The sequence below is a fragment of the Amborella trichopoda genome, chromosome 11, assembly GCF_054954075.1.
Source record: "Amborella trichopoda isolate Santa Cruz 75 chromosome 11, AtrichopodaSantaCruz75HAP2 v2.0, whole genome shotgun sequence".
In the NCBI taxonomy this organism is placed as follows: Eukaryota; Viridiplantae; Streptophyta; class Magnoliopsida; order Amborellales; family Amborellaceae; genus Amborella; species Amborella trichopoda.
In genome coordinates this window covers 30,385,778-30,408,781 of record NC_142346.1, presented here as the reverse complement: position 1 = coordinate 30,408,781, position 23,004 = coordinate 30,385,778, and the positions used below count along the sequence as shown (strand labels likewise).

Here is a 23,004-nt window from a genome sequence, read left to right as displayed (position 1 = left end):
GAGCACATGAATATATGGTTGACGCCATTGAGTGGATGGATCATATGTGTGGATGGATTTGTTGTTTGAGGATGTACTACTCAATCAACTTCTATATAGCTATTAAAAGTTGGTCATTCTCTCTCTATACATGTCTCTCTCATTTTCTCTTTGTGACTATATATGGGGAGTGATTTTGGGAGGCCAGGGCTCTTTTGCATGAGCTCTCTCTCTCCCTAAAACCTCTTTCTCTCTCTTAAGCTTTCTTGTGAGCTCAGTATTAGGGACATGTTTCTCATCTCTGTGAGAGCCCTATAGTGTCACACGATAATTTACAGCACTGTGTCGCATCTCACAATAGTTTTTCTCTCTAGGTCATTTGCTAACCACTGTTTTTTAGTAGTCTTATCTTCCCTCTTATATAATATACTGTTGGAAAACTCATTCTCAACAAGACTCTCTATCTAGAAAAGCTACAAAACTATGCCCGCAAATCCATATGAATTTGGTGAGTTTGTTCTGATTTTTTTTTCCCTCATATTTTGCAATTGAAAATAGACTTGAAGGTTGATAAAGGTTGCATGAGCAAAAGAAAAATTACTGGCAATCATTTAATTTTGTTGGAATGATTTAGCTGAATGTTTTATGGGTACATGATTGCTGGAAATTATTTTGGGATTTGCTTAGAAGAGTTTTACAATAGTTGCAATTGATTTTAGATTTTGATTCTTTTGTGGATAACAAAGTTAGTAACCTTTGTTCATCTTCTTGAGTCAAGAAATTTACGACTTTTTGTGGGTGTTTTGATAGAGTTGTATGCCATATGTTTGTTAATATTTATGGTTGAGTTCACACTTGTATGTTATTTTAGCTCTATTTATTTTTTTAAACAAAAAAGATTCACTGTATTTGGGCGAACAAAAACCCCATAAAAAATCTTAGGAATATAAAAACACAGAAAGTATCAATATATTGGTTAGAGTATTTTTATATTATTTTGATAGTTTTTAAGATGATTTGAGAACTTTCATATTTTTCACTTCACTTTCTTTTAATTTTTCTTAAATATTCAAGGTATAAATCAAAATTTGAATAGTCCATCTTTTATAGATCTTTTTTATCTTCTTTAGTCTTTTAATGATTTCTATTAACTCTTAGCTTTTTCTTATGTTTTTGGTATTTGTTAGAGATGTTGTGTTATTTTTTTTCCTTTTTGAATTTTCCTACATTTTACATGTGGGTATGTACTCACTTTGGACTGGGCCGAGTACCTTGCCTGAGGCGATTTTCAAAACCCTATAAAAAGGGTCTTTGAAGATGGAGAAACAGAAAAATATTCATTTTTTCATATCAATGGAGCATGTACACTAAACAACAAACTACAGTGAGTAGACTCTCTCTCACTCTGCCTTTCTCCTCATGGTATGCGGCTCGCATTCTTGTAGTAGATGTAGTTATTAGCCAACCAGACATACACACAAAAGGAAATGGTGTTTAGCAGAGCTAGGAACCAGTAGAAGTAATCAATGTGCGCCTGGTTGAGGTTATCAACAAACCAACTCTCCCCACCACCTGCTGTGCTCATCTTTTCAACAAGCGCAATCAGTACACTGCTCAAAAGACTCCCCAAACCAATGATACTAAGGTACAAAGCACCCCCCAAACTTCGCAACCCATCGGGCATTTGGCTGTAAAGTAACTCTTGCAATCCCACCTTGGTGAACACATCAGCTGAACCAAATAGCAAATATTGTGGTATCAACCAAGAAATACTCATGGGAACTGTAGCGTTTGGTTCGTCTAGCAAGCCATGCTCCTTTGCAATCTCGAGCCTCTCCGATTCTACTAGAGCCGATGCTACTATGGAAACAGTTAGTATCACAAGTCCTGCACCGATCCTCTTCAATTCCGTTATCCCACTAGTTTTTCCTGTGATAGTACTGGCGATTGGGACGAATAGGCAGTCATATAAGGTGGTTATGATCACTGAGGACATGCCTATGAGAGCGAGAAGAGCAGGGGGTGGCACTTGGAAGGTTGAACCAAAGGTTCTCTCCATCGTCTGGCCTTGCTTGGTGAAGAAGGTGATGCACTGTGCGTAAATTGTAGCATAGGTAAGGCGGCTGGCACAGATAGGCAGAAATTGCAGTAAAAGCTTCACTTCTTCAACTTGAGTAGTCGTGCAGAGTCTCCATCTATTCTTGGGAAATGACTCGTCAACTAGATCATCTGGAACAGCTGCTTTGTCCAACCACCTGCCAGTTTTCTTTCTAATTAAAAAGATTCATAAAATTTATCATACAATAAATAGAAGTGTAGTTAACATGAGGTTGTTTAATGAAGAGATATTACTACAATATACTGCCTTCTGTGTGTGCCTTTAAGAGATAAGCTAAGCATATGTTGGCATATTAAAATGGGATAAAAGAATATGCTAAGACAAAAAAGAAAACAAATGTTTGGTTATAATGTGTCATTAGGGCATGAGAAATTTAGATGGGTTATTGGGTGCATCAATGTGGCACTGACTCTGTTTACCTAAGTAGATAGGGGGAGAAAATAGAGAGCAAGTGGGATAAGTTATCCCTCTCTATTCCATTTCTCTCTACCATGCTGGAGTTTTCGACAGTACACACCACCTATGGGCATGCATCTTGCCATTCATTAAGTATGATAAAACCTTAAACAACCAGGCCTGATGACTGCTTAACCAAGTGTATCAATATAATATAATGCTTAATGCAATGTCAACAAAAAATTGAAACAAAATGTTCTTTCATAAGTCTGATCATTGATCACCTTGTACTAAGATACTTTCCTGAAGTCTATGTTGGTCAATTGATGCATTGCTTCATACTTATAGTGATGCCTTCTCCACCAGCCCCTTTCTTTCATATATTCCACTACATTCGTGTAAGTTATGACCCATACATGTGTACCTAACAAGCCCATGCAATATTAATACATGTAAATTTATGCAACATACAAATCACTGTAATTGCACTCGAAAAAATAATTCTCTATGTTTGATCAAAGGTATATGCTGGAACTCCTTATATGTGTGTTTGTTTTAGTCTATGGGAATATGTCTAGAGCTACTACTAGCACACTAGTGCAGTTTTCTCAATGTTAGAGGGGAAAAAGTGGTGCTCATGGGACAAATCAAGGGGTTTGGAAGATATTAATGGGTGAAGAACAGAAAGGTTCTAACTTTGTGCTGATAGATCTGCTGTCCTACATCAAGCATTTTGCTTCTTCAAAATGAAGCCCAACAGATGGTTCCCCTCACACCCCTCCCTTCCAATGGACAGATGGGAAGGGCAGGCATATGTGTATTACCTAGATATGAAAATAGGAGGAATCCATGATCATACTAAGGGTCTGTCAAGGACTAGTGTGTTCACAAGGTTGAGGCTTAGGCCCTACTCAAAGGTCTCTATCTCATTCAGTAAACAAGATATATTGTTTGAATGTAATAGTGATGGAGGGAGACAGATAAAACATCCATCCTTGGTATACCTTCCCCAAATTATGAGTGTATAATACATGAGATCTAGAACTTTCTGGATGTTTTGAATGTTTCTCTTATGCATGCGAAGGGGACCACATCACAAGGAACCTCCATAGCCGAATAGGGTGTTTTTTTTCCGGTAATTTAGTGGGAAAGACAGGCCCTACCTGTTTTTTTAAGTAGATTAAGAGATAAATTTTTGAATGTGTTGGTGGTAGGAATAGAAACCATAATATGGTGACTAGATGTGGGGATGCTACTACCACAACCCCAGCCCCTTTCATGCCAAACCAAATAAGGTGTTGATGGGGCTATTTTACTCATTCAATATCACATCTCTTACGTACACTTAGTTTTGTAAAAGGAAAATATACGATAAGATCATTTACTTTTAATGCAAAAATGAATAGGGGTATGTCATTGATCATAAAAAACACAACATTTTATTTCAAACAAAATTTGGCAACAATAGGCACTTTACAACTCCCACTCTTCTCTATATTTGTCTTTTTAGAACTCTATGGCTAAATGGCCTCTCCTTCTTTTTAGGGTGCGGTTTGTATAAGGATGAGGCCCTAGATAATCAAAGTTAGGTGCACCTTCAAATAGTGTCGAACGATGTTGTTTTAGTACTGAAAATCTTTGTGATGGCCTGAAAATTTATTTTCAACTTTATTATAAAATTTGAAGCTTGAAAAATAGTATAGATGGTTTAGATATATGACACTTAAAAATCTTGAAAATTGACAGTTGAGAAAAAATATTACAAAATGCCCTATGTCCAAGACTTGAAATCCATTTTTTCTCATGTTCAAACCATGGTTACTGAGAGCACTCAACTAGGGTGGTGCTCTCGCTCCGAAATCTAGCTCCGGCGCTTCGTGGCTGGAATCTCTGTTTGAAGACATTTTTCAGCACCATGGGTCAATAAAATAGAGAAGCCGGTGCTTGACAAACAGTGAAAATTTTGACAGCCTGAGAATGGCCATAGAATGGGTCAAGATCTTCATAATGACTCCAAAAATTCTCACGCTTAGTTTCGTCGCACTCCGACATGTCTAAGGCAGTGCAAACTAAGAAATAGTTTCGGCAGAATCAGCCTTTGGTACCTTGAAACGGACCCCTATAACTGGAACCCTACTTTTGGAGCATCAAACGGTCGTAGGGACCACCGCCATTAATTCCGACACGGTTGAAAACCCCCAGGGGTCAAATTTCAGGTTAAATGGACACTCCAAGAAGAGGCTATGGGTAAAAGATCAAAACAGGAGGAGCCACACACTATTCCCATGTGGCCACCCAGCAAGTAATCACCATTAAAGGGGCAATTAGTGACTTGAGATGCTCATATCTCACTCGTTCGAGGTCAGATCGTACTAAAATTTTGTGAGCATGTTCATCTCGTTAGGACATGCGTTTCGATATGTGCACGCCTTGTGATGATGCCCAAGTGCGAAGAAAAGCAGAGAGAAGTTGTTGATCCGTGAAGAAAGTTGCAGGAAAATCAGCAACGATACGTCTCGCTCAAGCGGCCAAATCACGAGGCTCGCGATTCCGATCGACGTGAAACTAGTTGCATTGCGTGCGTAAGGTCCATGGTTATCACTGGTCCGAGCCCCGTGCATGATGGACGGTTGAATTTTGGACATGAAGCCGATGAAGTGACTGTAAATTCTGGCATAGGAATTCCATATTCTGACCAAAACTCCATAGTTACAAAATCCTCGTCTGGACACGAAATCGAGCTGCGTTTATTGCCACACGATCGTGACAGCATGCTCAATGGGATCCAACAAATAAATCACAGAAAAATATCAAGGAACGAGCACACTATCGATCCGAAGTTTGTAAGATTCATCCAAAGTTCAAGTCACACGATCGTGGCTTAAAAACACGATCCATACCTCGAAGTTGGTATCAAATCGATTGCCATGCCGAGCCATACAAGAAAATAATCATCTTTCGGAAAAACGGGCATCAGAGCAACCTCGGATCACCCATGAAAGATCACACACATTCTAAGGTAGCAACAGGGATTGTTATGAAATTTTCCTAATTGTTAAGAAGCGGAAACTATGTCGTTTTTTCCCCTATTTTTTTATTTTATTTAATTCAATTAAATCTTAATTTTCAACAATTAGGTTTATTTTGATTAATCCACCCATGTTTGGGCAAAACTCTATATATATCACGTACTATCATTGTACATGGAAACATAACTTTTGCTTAATAAAATTGCCATCTCTTTTCATTGTTGGGTCAATTTTTGAGAGAGACAGGAAGGAGAGAGAAACTTTTGAGTCTGTACCCCTAGGCTTAAGGTAAATCTTTCTCTGTCTCTTCTCTTCTTCCCTCTCTTCTTCTCTCTACTCTTCTCTTTCTTTTTCTTCGTCTGAGCTTTTCTCAAAGGCTATGCGTGGCAGTGGCAGTGCTGTGCATGCCTCTTCCTTTCTTTCCCCCTCCTGTGGTTTCACAGGTCATGTATGGCGATGGCAGCTCCATGTGCGAGCTTCTTTCTCCATCTCATCATTCGTCTCTATTTCTCAGCGAGGTTTGCAGACGGCGTCGCTTATCGCCGTCTGCAGGCATATCCTTGGTGTCCTGCGTAAGCGCAAACGAAAAGCTATTGTCGTGCGCTTCATGAAAAGCTATCGTCGTGCGCCTCACCAGAAGCTATCGCCGTCCACAAGGGATGTGCTGCCTTCTCGTATTGCGAATGGCGATGCCTATCGCTGCGCACGGAGGTATGTGCTGCCTTCTTGTGTTACCAACGACGATGCTTAACACTGTCTGACGTTTGCTGCCTGCCCCTTTCACCGTGAGCAGCAATGTTTAGCGTCGTCCAGGGATCGTGACATTGCTACTCCACGACTGTGGGTGGTAATGCTTAACGTCGTTGGGACCCTCCCTTTTCGCCGTCTCACCCCTTCTTTTCTTCTCTTTTCTCCTCATTCTTGCTTGATTGAAGGATAGACTCAGTCTAGCACTGTCATAGTGGTCTGGTTGTCGACTAGTATTATCGTCGTGCTAGTCCTAAGTACCATGTCCGTCTTGCTGCCACACCAGATTGGGATAGTCATGTTGGCCTTGGTTTCTAGTAGTATTGTTGTCGTGTCGGTCTGAGTTGCCGTGTCCGTCATACTACCATTTCGAGTCGATCATCGTACTGGTCCAGCTATCGTGCTAGTCTCGTCCCCTTATCAAGTCCTCTTCTCTTTTCTTTCTTTATTCGAACCTCCTTCTTCATCACCATAACTTCTCATCTTCTCTGTTAAATGAATGTGCATTACCCTAAGACAAGGGTGGGTCTTTCGGCCCACTTAACTTGCAAGTTAACCATCATAGTGTTGTCCAGAAAGCAAGGAGTCGCAAGTCAAGGGAGGAGATTCCAAACCAGCTGAAGCAGCTGGAGGGCTTTCCGTCGTGATCTAAAAGGGCACCCGCGTGAGTTAACTCTAATAAGTCACGAACCTAGGTGAGGTTGATCCCTACCTCACATTCAAAATTCCTCTCTCACCAGTTGGGCACCTGCCCTTGTTCTGTGAACGAGGTTCCCGAGAGAGCGGTCTCAGGTCTTGGGTCTTCTAAACCTGAGACACGTGTCACCCAATCACCTAGATCTGGGGAGCCGAGATCGAGACACCTAACCAGCTTGACGACTCTACTGGGGACTTATTACCCCTTCGTCAGTTCGCTCTTGCTTGATCACATCACCTTTTACTTTCTGCACTATATTTCATGGCATCTGGGTTGGTCAACCGTTCATTCGAGTTGGGGATTTTATCATCCCTGCACTCATGACCGTCTCGAGGAAGCGAGCTTCTCAAACCTCGTTTCCTACACTCCTCTTGAGTCAGAACTCACAGTCCGGCTCCTAGGTTCTTTCCTGGGTTGGTGTGAGAAGGGACTTGAAGGTCCCTAACTCCCCACTTCCTAGCCCTAGTGGACCCTCCACCAAGGCCCTTCACATTGGGGGCACACATGGCACCACACACAACACACACCCTGTTACTAGCAAGTCCCTTGCCGGTCATAATGCTGAGGTAGGCCGAAAGGCTGCCCTGTTCTCTTTTGCGAAAGGAAAGCAGATTGCCATAGCTCCAGAGAGTCGCCTTAAGGCCACTCCCCATACTCATTCACCACCCCGAACCTCTATGCTTAGAGGCTCGACACACATAGGCGGAGATCCTGGGGCCTCCACCTCTCGCACCAACTTGACGGCTCGTGGTCCAACCACTCGCGCCACACCTCGAGGCAACTTTCATGCTGCCTTGAGCTCGCGTTCAAGGCTAGGCCTTCCCAGACCGAACCCTTCATGCGCCATGCATTTGCATCCCACAGCTCGAAGCAGCACCAATTCTGCACTAACTCGAGCACACGACGGTCGACCACTTCGTCCTTTCTCTCAGCACACATAGCTCCACTTGTGAGAGATGAGCTCCCACTCGGTCCCTCACAGACACGAGCTCGTAGGTCTCAGCCTCCTAAGGTCGACCAGCAGATCGAGCCCGTGCTGACCCCCAAGTCACTCGAGTGGCTAACTCCTAAGGTGCACACGGACCAGCTTCACATGTTCCTTCTCAATCCCGCAGGCGGAGCTGTGAACTAGTTCCTTCTTCTGTCACTCTTCCTTCGCCAGGCAAGCACCTCGAGACCTAGTACTTAAAGGTTTTCCCTAAGAGTACCATCTTGAGTCAGCCACCCCAGGTCAGCCATGCACCTGGACCTCACAAGGGAATTCGGGGCAAAGGCCTGATGACAGATAGAAGCCTACAGACTCCAAGGTAGCAGCCCAATTGCCTCTATCCTGGGACCTCTTTCTCTACTCTAGCTGATAGACACAACCATCGCATGCTCAAGACCCTCTGCAAGCCCTTTTTGAGTCGATGCTCCAACAGGGTCTCGTCACTCCCAAGCCCGCTAGACAACCTAAGCATCTTGCCCGAGGTATAGAAAATATCTGGTCCCCATATCACCAGGTATGGGGCCATGAGTTGAAAGAATGCTCCAGTTTCGAAGCTATAGTTATCGAGAAGGTACAAAAAGGTCACATTGTTTGTGTCGTTCTCCTTGAACGCTTCCAAGCCATCACTCCCATCCAAGAGGAAATCCCACTACAGGTCCCCTATGAGCCTACATTAGACCGTTCAGAACCCTCGACTTCTTAGCCCTGGGAAGTCTACCATGGACGAAGTAGGCTCAAGTCCTTAAAGCGTGAGGCAATCCACCAAGCCAGGGCTACTCATCAGCTCGATAAGACAGAACAAACACCTATCAAGGGATCCAAAAGGAGAATTTCTCAAGCCTCTTCCTCCACTACCAACCTTACAAAACTTCATCCCTGGCGCAACTGGCCTTATCGCTTCGTCCGATCAAGTAGACATCCTTGAGTCATCAGCTCCTCGGGACTTGTCCAATATGGGTGGCACCCCTCAAAGGTCAAAGCCGGGGCAAGACCTAAAACACCCCCTGCACACATCCAATTCTGGCAACGATGTAAAAAGCAGCACAGGACATTCTAACTCCACCTTTTCTTCTTCTCCTCCCTCCTCTTTTATTTATTTCACAGGTACAATTCAACAATGCCCAGATTTCGACGCTCTAAATAGAGAGCTCGAAGGCACCAACATCAACAGGTTGCGACGGAAGCGCTTAAGAAAGATGCTGGCCCAGGCGGCTAGATTCTTGTTAGTTGTTGACGCCCTGACAGCCCAAGCCAAGTCCAGGCCATCTTCAAGTTCCTGTTCCAAGGAGGCCTCCCATATGGTGCAGATCTTGGAAGTACCATCCAGCATGGGGCAAATGAGCCTAAGTTCAGGGAAGAAGCTACAACCCACACTTCAGAAGCTCAAAGTCCTCAAGTTTCTTGATCCTTCACTGTTCCTTAAGCCGCAACCTCAAATTTCTGCATCCCTAATACAAATCCTTATTACTTACCCATCAGCCCAGATCGCACCGGCCGAACAACTCGACCAGTGTCACAAACCGAAACTCAATCAAAACCTACTCCTAAACCTACCTTGCCACCCAAACCAGTGATTGGATCAAGAATATATAAGGCTAATGAGGATAATGTGAAATATGACGTAATTGGGCATTTGACAAAGCTTCCGGCCCTTCTAAGTACCTATGATGCCCTTATGCTATCCAGAGACTACCGTATGGCCCTGGTTCAAGCCCTTTCTAACTTAGAAGCGTACGAGACTAAAGTGGAGCCTATTGAGGTGGAGTCAGCCATCCTGGGTGGGTGCTTGACAATCACCTTTTCTGAAGATGACCTGCAGTTGGGGGAAAATTTCGCAATCGCCACCTCTTCGTGAATGGTGAATTACACGCCTGCCCTATCAACCGGATTATGCTGGATGGAGGGTCAGCAGTCAACCTGATCCCAAGAAGGATCCTCACCCGACTGGGGTCCTCACTCCTACCCACATCACTATGCAAGGGTTCAACCAATCAGGAGAAAAATTGACAGGGACAGTTCGTCTCCGCCTCAAGATCAGTGACTTGAATGATTACACCCAGTTTCATGTAATCGACACCGATACATCTTACAATGTCTTGCTCGGCCTCCCTTGGCTTCATGATCAGCAAGTGGTCCCTTCCATGCTCCACCAATGCTTCAAGCATAGTCGAGATGGGAGACAACACACAATCTATGTTGATAAAATACCGTTCCCTGTAGCCGAGATTCGTTATGCTGATGCTAAGTACTATGTCACAGACCTTCCAATACCAGAAAGGCCATAAAATGATGATCGGAAGCCTGTAAGAGAGGCATGACCGTTGTCTCATGATGATGTTGAAGACCTTAGGCGAATGATTACGAACATGTTCAAAGAAGAGGAAAGACAAGGCAAGATCCTCCCCTTGACTCCTATTTACCCAAGTATTCCATGCCTCCTCTCTAAGGTCATGGTGTCCTCTCCCGAAGATGAAGCTTCCCCTCTATCTCTACTTCTAATTGGTCAGAACAAAATGACGATCTAGAAGCAACTCCTGAGACCGAGGAAGCCCTATAGGTTGACCTTCCAGCACTGAGGGTCACCTATACGCCGGACCAGCAAAAGGTCCTGCATGTCCCCATTGTTGTTCTAGAAGCAGAACTGACATACCAACCACCAAGGAAGGTACTCCAAATCCCATCCTCCTTGAACAAGGAGATCACCAACAGCCAAATGAAGGCCTTACACTCTTGAGAGGCTCTCGAAGAAGTACTGGTGGACAAGAGTCAGCCCTCTGGTTCTCAGGAACAAGACCCCATGGCAGAGCTGAGAAGTGAGGTTTGTAGCCTCCAGAATTAGTGTGGAGGTTATGAGCATCGCTTCAAAGCACTTAAAGGAGTTTGTCCCTGAGACCAAGATCTATGATGAGTTAAGAGAAATGCATCTTGAAGTGAAGTCAAAGCTCCCATAGATTGGAGTATTTACAGTGAACAGGCTCACCAAATCATGAGAACCATGAATTATGAGCCCCTATCCAATCAAACGCTAAGGGGTGAGGAAGCAACTACTCCCCTGTTCGAGGTCACTGGAGCCATGACAAGCTGTCAAAAGACGAAGCAAGGAGTGGGCTATCCTTGTTCATCTCACACAATGAAGGGGCAGAAGCAATGAAAAATAGAAGAAAGAGTAAAGACGTGCCTCACATAGAAAAAGAAAACAACTATTTCATTCATAAATCAAGTGGGCATTACAAGCGTTTGTTTCTTTACATTGGAAGAAATGAAAAGAAAAAGAGAAAGAAGGCACTGTCAAAAGCGGTCAATGATCTCATTGTCCTTTCTCTTGCACTCTTCGATCGATGCGGTCGCCCACTGGAGGTCTCCCCTCAGTTCGGCCACCAACCCTGCCTCATGCTCCACCTAGGACAACCTTTCGCTTAAGGAGTATTCGAGGTTAAACAGTTTCTGGTCCAGCTCCTTATCCTCAGTTTCCCAGGCTGTCGTCTCCTTCTCCAGCTTTCAAGTTCCCACACCCACTTGGTTATTTTTGCCTTCAGAGTCATTACCTTGATATTGTGTACTACGGCCTTCTCAGCAATGGCGGACTTATGAGAGACAACGATCTCTCTCTCTTGTAGCTGAGCCTCCACCAGTTCGCGACTGCTTGCCAACGAGGCTTCCATGGACTCTATGAGGGAGCCCCCTAACCGTGCTACAGTCTCTTCCTCCCGCAGAGCTTTTACCCTCCATCCCTCCAATTCATTCACAATGCTGCCAAAAGTAAGGGATGGTTTCGGGGGTGCCTCCCAGGGCAAGCTGCTTTAGTTGCATGAGCGCATCCCCAAGCTTGGCCAGGGGTAGCTCCTTCAACTTTTGAAAGCCTACTCAAAGCAACTCCATGATAATGTCGGGAATTCCACTAAGGATGGGTCCAAGCAGCGCAACAGGTATAACTACAACAGGAGAATCCCCAACTGCAGCCAAGGCCTCAGGCTCCCCAGATTCAAGGGCAACCTCAAGCTGCCCTAGTACCTCAGCAACAACCCTTCTACCCAAATCTTCTTCCATGGCCTTTTTCTGCTCAACCCTCTCGTGGTCAAGTGCTGCAGCTTCACCCCCTGTAAGCTCCGCAGCCTTAGCCAGGGCAAGGGTGACCTCCCCTCCTGGAGCTACCTTCTAATGGTGTACCACAGTAGTTTCCTCTCTTGCGGCGGCGTCTTCTCTCCGCTCCCTCTCTTCTTGAACCGCCATCTCTGCCTCGGTAGGATCGACACCTTCCCCCTCTTCGTCTTCGCCCTTGTCCTCCATGATATATATTTTAGCTACAAGCTCTCCCATAGGGCCCGCCTCCTCTACAGCCAGGGGCACCGCCTCTCGGCCCTCAAAGTCTGACCCTTGAGGATGTCCTGCCTCTACATACCCCACAGCTACATCACCTGGGGCAGCAACTTCCTACTACTCGAGTGGCCCCTCTTCAGTCCCTGGGGCACCAACCTCTTCTATGATCACAAGCTCTACCGAGGATTCCCTTTCCTCGGTAGGCATAGCAACCTCTTGAGCTTTAGCAGCCCTCGCCTCAACCGCCTCATCAAGGTTGGCTTCATCAGCACTGCTCATCTCCATCGGGATTGGGCCCTCTCCTTCAGCTACGGACGTTACTTCCTGGTCTGAAGCAATTTCAATCGGTGCAGTAGGATCTGAGGCACCAGCCTGAGTCTCTGAAGACTAAAGGAGGAAGACAGATCCTCAAGAGCAGAAGGTGATGCAGAAATAGTAGGAGACACGTATGACTCCGAAGAAGCAGCCGGTGGAGAGCCATCTTCCGGCTCCTGAACCACTTGACGCATGAGCCCCTTACGCTCCGAAGGCCGAAGAGCAGTTGCATGAGGAATGGTCAGGGCAGCTCACTTCCTCTTCTTCCCCTTTGTTTGAGAGGGTGCAGCAGTCTCAGAAGCTCCTCCTTGAGAAGAGCCATTAGCAAGCTTGCTGTGGGGGTCGCTCCCTATCAACTGGTTCAAACCTTGGACCTGGTGCCCTTCATACCCTGTAACCTTGCGACCCTCCTTCCATTTGAAACTAGCAGAGAGGTTATAAAAAATGATCTCTGTCTTCTTCTCCATATTAAGAAACCACGGTAGAGACTTGTTCGCGACAATCTAGCGTGGCCGCCTAACGACGAGCCAGTTCCAGGGGAAGCCCAGGGTGAATATCTCCCCCAATGGAGGAGTCATCGTCACTTTCCTCTACCGCGTATCCTGGCTCCAACGGTAGTTATCCCCTTTCCAAGGGTGGTCGGCTTCCTAATACCCCTTACTGGTGATCCACCACCAGAGTTTGTGGGCCACAGTTGCTCGCACTCTTCTGTCAAAATATGGCAGCATGTACTTGTTGACCTCTGTAAACTCCAAGCACGTGGCCCAAGCTGTGTGAATGTGCCTCAGGAGCCGGGTCTCACGATGGGTCCTTAGCTGGTCCCTCTTCTTGCGGCCAGCTTTACTATGCCGCTTCTCAAAGAACACCAAAAATGGACACCCTTGGTCCAGCCCATGCTGTCGGGCAAATCGATGAGGGAAATACCCCTCAAGCTTGACATTATGAATGATACAGTAAGGTAGCACCCCGCCTCTCACACTCGGCATGTACATCAGCTCCTTATGAGTGGTAGGAGCACCATTTAGGCTCCTGCCCAGCTCATCGGCAAAAGCACGATCTGTGAGGTTTCCAACTGGGAAGGCGGGTCTACTCATATGAAGATGGTCATTGAAGAACAAGTTGCGTGCATGACCAGGAGTGTGAAAGATTACTTTCTGCCCAGCTATCCTCAGAAGAAATGGGCACATTACTTCATCCAACACCCTATTTTTGAGGTAGGTGTTGGGGAAATAAGCCCCAAGCCATCCGTACACATAGTAGATGGGGAAAGGCATCATGATGTCCCATGGGAAGGCTTCTCCATCCATTATGTCGTTCCCTCCTTCGTCGCCTTGATAGAGTTTTCCTCTGAACACGGCTCCCAAGCCATAATAGATGCTGCACAAGACCGGTTGTGCGAGCGCGTACTCTCGCCCCCTCGTCATGTCACGGGCTACATAAAAAGTGCTTGGATGAATGGTGTCTGCTCCTCCGCAGAGACCGAACTTGCACAAGAAGAGCACCAGGTATGCCACTAGAAAGACGTGGTCGTTCCCTCTATGCAGCTCAAATACTAGAGGGGCTCTCTCCGTGGATGCCTTTCGCTTTATTCTCAGGCTTGGAGCAGCCTTATCATCATAGTCTCCATAGAAGAATGCCACCCATTTGGTGAAGGAGAGGCGTCCCTTGTTGGTCTTAGAGTAGAGCAGCTGGTAGATCCCAAACAACTCTTGTAGTCCAGCTGGTGGGTCTTCTTTCCCGACCCATTCACCTCCAAAAATGACCGAGTTCGGGGGCACGAACTCGTCATACATAGCACCGATGTGCGGGAGCCCACCGATGAAGTACAGGTCAAGCAGAGACATCCTTGTTTCCCCATGACCAAGCAGCCATGGATTGCTGGCATGGCTCCAAGTTTCCAACAACACCTTGACCGTGTTCGAACAACGGTCATAGTATCCCACCGAGCACTGACTGGCAGCCAGCAGGGAAGCATGCTTCAGAGTGTCCCTGTATCGACTTAACACCCTTACAATCCAAGAAGAGTACCCTTTCAAGTACTGGTGCTCCCCTTACAGTTGGAGGCCAGCAGAGGACCACTTCAGGCCTAGGGTCTTCACCATATATATATATATACCAGATCCGAATTCATACTCATCATCACAGCAATCTTTGAAGCTATCCTTCGCCCTCATAGCTCAAATCAGGTTCTCTCTTACCTCACTCTATAATTATGTGTGATTGTAATCTCACAAATTTACCTTCATACTGCCCTCATCACTGGAAACTGTTTTCCAGTTACTGTATGTGTGCTCAGTAAGTTCTTCATCTCTTTGTCCTTCCGGTTATCTCTTTGTCAACTCTCAGTTTTATTTCCTGTTTTCATCTTTCTTTCCTCTGTAATATTTCCATGTAATAGCTTGTTTTATATCTTTCTTTCCTCTGTAATATTTCCATGTTGTAAGCACATGTGAATATAAATAAGATGCTAGTGTGATTTTCTGTAAGATTCCATTGCTTACTCGTTATGCAGTTTAAAATTTTATTCAATATTAAGATAGGTAACACTAGTTACGCACAGTGGATAGTACTTGATATCTCAATAGTTCCGTTCATAGGAATTCTATTATTCTATTTAAATTATTATAAAATATTGCAATCAATAGTAACTTACAACAGCTTGCTGTTCACATACTTGTTATAAGTCCTGAAAATCGCTTCCAAAATAAACTTCAACACCTGAAACATAAAATCCAATAAATAAAACTTAGTCAAAACAAAACAAATGACAGTGCTGTAGATCCTGGCGCAAAGTGGTATCAAAGCCATACAGTGATACACTGTCTGACAAATTACAACAGTAGAATTATTCCACAGTGGAACTGTGCAAACAGTTACAACTGTAGAATTTGTAAAACTGTTCTTTCTACTTCATAAGTTAAGATAAAGCTACATTCTACCATAAGAAATTAAGTGAGATTGACCACCAAGAAAGTTGGTCCGAGAGTTAAGACAAGAGACAAGTGAACGCCGATACGAAAAGTACCCCAAAGACCAGGAGAGCCGCTTAGGGAAAAAAGCTAAGGCCACTGAATGTCCAGATTGTCATTATCCGCAACCTACGGATGGCAAATCTCATAAGAAATCTTACCGGTAAAACTGTACCTTCATCTTCAAAACTTAGAGTTAAGAATAAAGAACAAATTATTATAAATGATATTGAGGAAAATATCCAGAATTGGAATATCCCTAAGGTACCAATACATGATGTCTATAATAAAGGAACTTTCAAACTAAAGATGGGTTATGCCATCAAAACTGTAGAGGAAAGTCTCTCAGTAACGCAAAACCAAGAAGACTTTCACCTACTCTCGAAAAAAGTAATAGAAAAACATAAAGAAAATAATTACAAATATTTACACATTGGCCTCATTCAAATAGCCGTAAAACCTTTGACCCGACCAGGGTTGAACACTTCTGTGCTTGTATGCCTAAGAGATACAAGACACAATATATTCACAGACTCGCTACTAGGCATGGTTGAATCCAGCCTTTGTAGTGGTCCAATTTATTTTAACTGTTTTCCTAATTTTTCTGTTTCGTTAACCGATCCAAATATCCTAGATATATTGACAATAAATCTCAAAACACATGGATTCAATATGATCCATGGTTCACAAAATCTTGCTATAGTCTATAGAATATACTATAAGGTCATGAATACATTAAGTCCCAATACCTTAAAACTTGATCAAAAGGATCAAACAATTTTGTTCCAAACAAATATAGAAAAATCTAATATGATAGTTCCAAAAACCATAAAATGGTCAGATATAATTCTACCTCAATCATGGGCATTACAAAATGCCAATCAACCACAAGAAATTCCTCAACATCATATTCCCAATCATATCATTGAACATACAGATGGAAATGTAGAAATACAATTTCAAAAAACAAATTTACATACACATGATGATATTGACATTAATAGGAAGAGAAATAGTAAACAAAATATACCAAGTAGGAAATCAATTTCCCACAACCCAAATGTTATCATATTACCTCCTCCTAGTCACCCTTCTTCATCCAATAATCAAATGTCTTTATCCAATTCAAACATACAATTTCAAGGAACACATAGAACCAGAGATAATATTGTAATTCCAACATATACATCAACACCTCATCCTACAACTTTTAATATTGAACCCAGTATAGAAGAATTACAAGACTTCCAAGTTTGTACATTACAACTTGAGGAGAGTAATGATGCTACTCAATATTCAGAAGAATATATAGCAGCCTATCTAGCCGCCAAGCTAGAAAGGAAACAAAGGAAACTAAATAAAGCTTTTATTAAAAAAGATTATTTATCAAAAGAAAATAAAAATATCCGAGAATGGTATGTAAAAAGGTTTCAGCCACCTAGACTACTGGAATTACTACATAAGAAATATAATAAGTTCTTACATAAAGAAAGATTAAATATAGGATTCTTTCACTGGCTAAGAGATATGTGCTTAGAGAAAAATATTACTATTCCTTCATTTGATAAAACTCAAAAAATTCAAACAATAGAAGAAAAGACATATATAAGTACTGATGGTACTACAACAGCTAGTATACATCCACCGGAGAAAAGTATTATACTTAAAGCAGGCATTCCAAAAAAGAATGAACCTGTACATTCCTCATCCTTCTATGATATAGTGGCTACCCCATACAAAGCCATACCTAAAGAAATCAATAAAAAATAAGAATACATACCTCATATTGTAGAACAGAATAATTATACCAACCTATATCTACAATCGCTTGGAAAGCAAACTGAACGAATAGAGAGAATAGTATCCAAGGAAACACCTACTATATCTCCCATTCCTAAATCAGTATTATTCAAACCACCTCCTGAATTAAATAAGAATAAATTCCACATTGGAGAAAATAATAAATCCCTGATGGATCAATTAATCTCCAAACTATCCCAACTAGATCTTAAAGGAGTACCTTCACCTCAAATACCCCAAATCAATATTCCTCCACCAACCATCACTTCCCAAATACCAGAGTCATCTGACAAAGGAAAAGCTGTCATACCTGAGCATGAAACAATGATGCTCGCAGAAGAAGAACCTATAATAGAGGATACAATCCAAAATCAGGAAAAAGCTTTTATGTATACTACACCTCTAATGGACACCATCAATAAAATAGCTTATGAAAAATATTGGAAACCCATAACAGCCTTACCTTACCATAAACGGCCTACTCCTGTTGATATTCAAATGGAAGAAGATTCCATACAACAGGCTGTATCCTATTCAGGAAGGTCAATAGTCAATTGGCAAATTGATGGATTATCTGAATTAAAAATATTAGATGTCATGAGACATATGACCATGTATGCCTCTGCAAATAAAATGGCCGGCAACCATGATCAAGAAGTTGCCAAAGCAATAGTAAATGGATTTACAGGATGGTTACGGGGATGGTGGGATTTTTATGTGGATGATGATACCAAACAAAGGATCTTAAACAATACTAGACAATGGACTGGAAGAAATGAACAAAATCAAGAAGTTATATATACAGAAAGTGATGCTGTCAATACCCTGATATACACAATCACTTTACATTTTGTAGGCAGTACTTCATTACTAGCAGCAAGATCAGAAGACTTGCTATCTAATTTACGCTGTCCTACTCTTTCTCATTATAAATGGTATAAAGATGTATTCTTTTCAAGGCTATTAATACGTGAAGATTGCCAGCTAGACCATTGGAAGGAAAAATTCATAGCTGGTCTTCCATATCTATTTGCAGAAAAAGTCAAGGAAAGACTTCGCAAAAAACAATATGCCTGACTACGTAAAAAAGAAAAAGAAAAAATACAAAAAATAAAAATATATTAAAGCCAAAAAGAATAATAAGGATAAAGAATATTATAAAAAGACCAAGAGAAAATTGATTAATAAATTTTCCCCAAATACAAAGAAAAGGAAAAAACTTCCAGTATGCTATAAGTGTGGTAAAATAGGACATTATAAACACCAATGTAAATTAAAGAAGAAAATAGACTCATTGAATCTAGATGATACAACCAAATCAAAATTAAAAAATATATATATATATATATGGTGTGGTTTATATATGGTTGCAACCTTAAACAATCCAATTAAGGCGCACCTCCAAATTTTATCATAACTCGTAATTTTGGTGAAAACCACTCTAAGGATTGTCTCAAAATCTATTTTTATATCTAATTATAAAATTTTAAACTTAAAAAATGGTTAAAATCAAGTAGATTTATGAACATATGAAAATCTTGAAAATGGACAATCTAGATAATGTATTGCAAGATGCACTATTTCTGGGTCCCAAAATCTTTTTTTTTATCATATTCATACATCTCCATGTCGAGATGATCATTAGAGGTTTTTTCAACATTAAGACAACGTTTTTCGATGGATGTTTGGAGGTGCATCTGTAATTCTACATTTTAATGTTGCAACCTTATAATGTAGAACTATGGATGCACCTCAAAAATCTATCAAAAAAGGTAGCTTTAAAGTTCGGTTCAAACATTGTATGTCCATATTGGTCCTTAAAAAAAGACATCCAAAGTTCGAACACAGACTTTCACTTAAAAAAAGATCCAGGTTTAGATTTTGGTTGTCGAAATGGGTTTAATTTAGGGATAATAAAATGACGAAATACTTGTATCTAACGGTAGAATGGAAAATCTGCGAGTTTTTTCTTGAATATTCATCTTGCAGAGGGGTTTTTCCATTAATTTCCCAAAATTCTATCCATTCTATTTTTCATTGCTGATAATTTTATGCTTACCTTTCTTACTATAATATTAAAATATAAAACTGGCTCTATAGAACTTTTATCTTTTAATCTTGAATTTTAATTCCTTTTTAATTTCATTGATGACTCGTTGTATTGCTTTTTTAAGATTTCTTAAAATATAAAGATTAAAGTAACTTTGACTATGAAATTTCCATGCGTTTCTAATATTGTTTAAGACCAACTTTCAAATTCATTATAACAAATACTACAGTTTTCATGGCTTAAAATGTTAAATTATCATATTTTAAAAATTTATCCTTTATAGTTGCTTGATGTAAACGACATCAACTTCCACCTAACCGTTCCTTTTGATCAATTTTTCTATTTCTCATTGTTGTCTATGAGAAAGAGCCACTAGCATAAGATGGGGCTTTGCATAAATTATTATGAACTAAGTGCATAAATTAGTGAAATAGTGGAATCATCGATCAAAAGACAACAAGGCAAAAAAACAAAGAGTAAAATCATGAACTCTTATAGTTAGAATCAAATTTATCTCCAGAAGAATCTGAGAGGAAAGAACAATGATTTTTTGGCATGGAAAAAATAATAATAATGCTAAAACACAATACTTTAATCACGATTGCAGGTTACTATACCTGTCCTTTTCGTCCATTAAAGCATTTGGCCAGCGCTCAAGAAAAATAAGAAGAGAAAAATTGTATATAAAGCCGAGGCTCTAAACAATTAAATTAGAGCCACCCCAAGAATTTCATTAGAAGAGGTTATTTTTGATGTTCAAATATCATCAAATTGATTATCTCAACATCAAGATGCAGGGACATGAGAAAAAACATGGATATCAAGTTTTGAAAATAGTGCATCTTGTAATGTATTTTTGGACCGACAATTTTCAAAATTTTCAAGTTTTCATAGATTTGATCGATCTACTTATTATATTTTAAGGCTATCAAAAAAATTTCTAGTATTGAAACCACATTTCTCGATACTATTTGAAGGTGCACTTTACCTGGGCTCTATACATACTGCAACCCAAAAAAAGAAAATTATTATTTCGGCAATGTTCTTCTAATCAAAGGTTGAATACTATATCCATAGACCACCTCTATGATTGCTATAAAGTTGTCACCATCTTACTAGAAGAGCCAAAGAGAAATAACAATGCAAAGGTGTTGTTTACAAATAATGAGAGAGAGAGAGAGGGAGAGCTGAAGAAGGATTGTCAAACACCATAATCATAATTCACTATTTGCAGCGAGTGTTCAGAAACTTGACGCGGCCAAGGTACTCTCCCTTGGTTTAGTCGAGTGTGGCCCTTGGCCAAATCGGGCAGACTCGGCTGAGTCTTGCATGACCCAAAAAAGGAAAAATAAATCAAAATAAAAATAGTTAAAATGAAGAAAAGACATAAAAGAGATTTTAGAAATTATTAGAGGTCTAAAAACAATGAAAAAACTTTGTAAAAGATGGAAGAAAAAAAAATGAAAGTTCTCAAATCACCTTAGAACTAGCGAAGTTATCCAAAAAACTATTTATAAATATATTTTTCTATTTTTTTATATTTTTTTCTTGGATGAGATGCCATGGAACTGTCCCTACTTGGCCTCGCCCTACTCAGGAAAGTTTGAGTCGACTAGAGCTAGCTAGCCATAGAACACTGGTTAGCCGATTTTTGAGGTGCCGATATTGAAATAGTAGGTTAAGACATCCAAAAGAAAATAACCATTCACAACTACAATTATCAGAAACATTACCTGAAAAGTTTGGTTGGATGTTGGTCTATAATTGCGTCTACAACAAACAGAGTATCCCTTTCGCTTCCTGCTTCCCATCTCGCATTCCTTTTCCTTATCACTGCGACAAAGACCTGAGCGATCCTCGTAAAAGGGATCCCATCCCTCATCATCACCAATCTATAATTTCCCCTCCCCAATACAAACACTATAAGCCCGGCCGCTAGGGCAACTGCCGGGATGCCGAACCCGAGACCCCATCCAAAACTCTCCTGCATGAACAATACTGCCAACACAGTAATGGCTCCGCCTCCACACACCCACACATTCCACCAGTTGAAGAAGGAGCTTTGCCATCTCCTCTCCTCTTTGTTTTCCTCGTCGAATTGGTCAGCACCAAAGGCCTGTATGCAGGGCTTTTGTCCCCCATGGCTGAGGGCCACGATGTGGATGGAGAACAAGAATAGAGTCACTCGCAGTTTTGAGGGGGAAGAGCCGAGGAGCCCTTCTCTACAGTTACTTCCGGAATTGGGGCGAAAAGTGGGGGTTACTGAGAGAGTTAACAAGGCAAACCCCTGTTGAGGACATCTCTCTCACTTATCAGTAAGAATTCATGCTACTATCCAGCCATATAAACATACAAATTACAGAGTCCTGAGCAATGTTTTATGACCCCAAACAGGGTTCCTAACGGTTCACCTGCCAAACCAGTTTGGTTCAGTGATTTGGAGAAAACACTTCAGGAACTAGGGGAATCAGGTGATTCTGGGTTTCCCTGGACCTTAATCCTCTCCTCGAAGGTCGACAATTACGCTTTGACCACTGATTTTCAAAGCACCGCAGTTTCCATGATCATAGGAAACTAAATACCAAAACAATCAAAAGAAAGAGAGCTGACCAGAAGATAGAGCAGGGAGGAGATCAGGATGGTCTTGTTGCGGCCTAAGAAAGAATCGGCAACAAATGCCCCGAGCAGGGGCAGTAACGCAGCGATACTGGACCATACATTGACATTCTTCGCAGCTGTGGAGGTGCTTTGGCCCAAGTAATCAGTGAGGTAGCTTATGAGATTGCAGGAAACTGCAAAGAAGGCCATGTGCTCTGCAATTTCTCCCCCTACAATCACCGCACATACGCCTTGTTTCATCCAAAAAGAAGGGAAAAAATAAGACAAAAAAAACAAAACAGAAATTCAAGATGAAGAAGGGGAAATAATGAGGAACGCCATCCTCCTGTCTTAGATCTTGCTGCAGGGCAACCATTGATATCTGTGGCCCCTTTCACGTGGTCGTCGCTGCCCAACAGTGGAGAGGTTGCGGTGCCACGAGCCATGGCCATTAAATCTTGTTGTTTAAGAAATACAGTGTTACAAAGAAAACAAGAATTTAAAAAAAAATAAAATGAAAACGCTAATATGCCTCGTCCATAGCTTGAAAAAAGCATCAAATTTAAAACCCAAATCATGGCAACGCCGTAACAGCCCTTTATGTTGCTTTTGTATGAGGAATCTTTCTGACTGAGCCCAATAACATTATAAGGAAAAACAAAACAACTTTTCTTAACAAACTTCGGAGCCTCCCCTTGTCTTGTAGAAATCCTCCTTACAGCATCTGTATTGGGCTACCACACACTGTTTTATTTTTGAGTGATTCAAGTACATACCTTAATTGTTTTTCTAAAATACGAAATGATCCATTTATAGGTGAAAATTACAAAGAACATGGGTAAATCTACTTTTTTTTTTTTTAATTACCCTTCGGTCCGAGAACATCCTCATTCTTCCGACCAAATTTTTTTTATTTAACAAAAAATAAAATTCAGAATGAGTATTCCATCCTTAAACCAAAAGGAAATTTTGGAAAAATTAGAAAAAGACTGGTTGAACA

The 23,004-nt window shown here is 41.6% G+C and overlaps 1 protein-coding gene and 1 pseudogene across 16 annotated transcripts; one reads left to right on the top strand and one right to left on the bottom strand.

The window, feature by feature from the left end:
• Positions 1-1,303: 1,303 nt before the first annotated feature.
• Positions 1,304-22,758, bottom strand: LOC110008543 (protein NRT1/ PTR FAMILY 5.4). Of its 16 annotated transcripts, none has more exons than XR_016045043.1 (7): positions 22,017-22,758; positions 21,140-21,693; positions 17,820-17,879; positions 17,667-17,702; positions 15,613-15,685; positions 15,241-15,305; positions 1,304-2,234 (listed from the first exon to the last, which is right to left on the bottom strand). XR_016045043.1 is itself a non-coding variant. In XM_088852586.1 (6 exons), exons 1-5 carry the CDS (start codon positions 22,263-22,265, stop codon positions 15,299-15,301), a joined length of 906 nt encoding a protein of 301 aa, XP_088708712.1. In that variant the 5' UTR covers positions 22,266-22,402; the 3' UTR covers positions 1,304-2,234; positions 15,262-15,298. The 16 variants fall into 16 exon arrangements, 10 of the variants coding, with proteins under 10 accessions (XP_088708712.1, XP_020532178.1, XP_088708710.1 ...); XR_016045044.1 differs by having other exon boundaries at positions 15,262-15,305; XR_016045045.1 differs by lacking the exon at positions 1,304-2,234 and adding an exon at positions 2,825-2,918 and having other exon boundaries at positions 15,262-15,305.
• LOC148779834 (uncharacterized) lies at positions 12,001-12,648 on the top strand (annotated as a pseudogene).
• Positions 22,759-23,004: the final 246 nt, after the last annotated feature.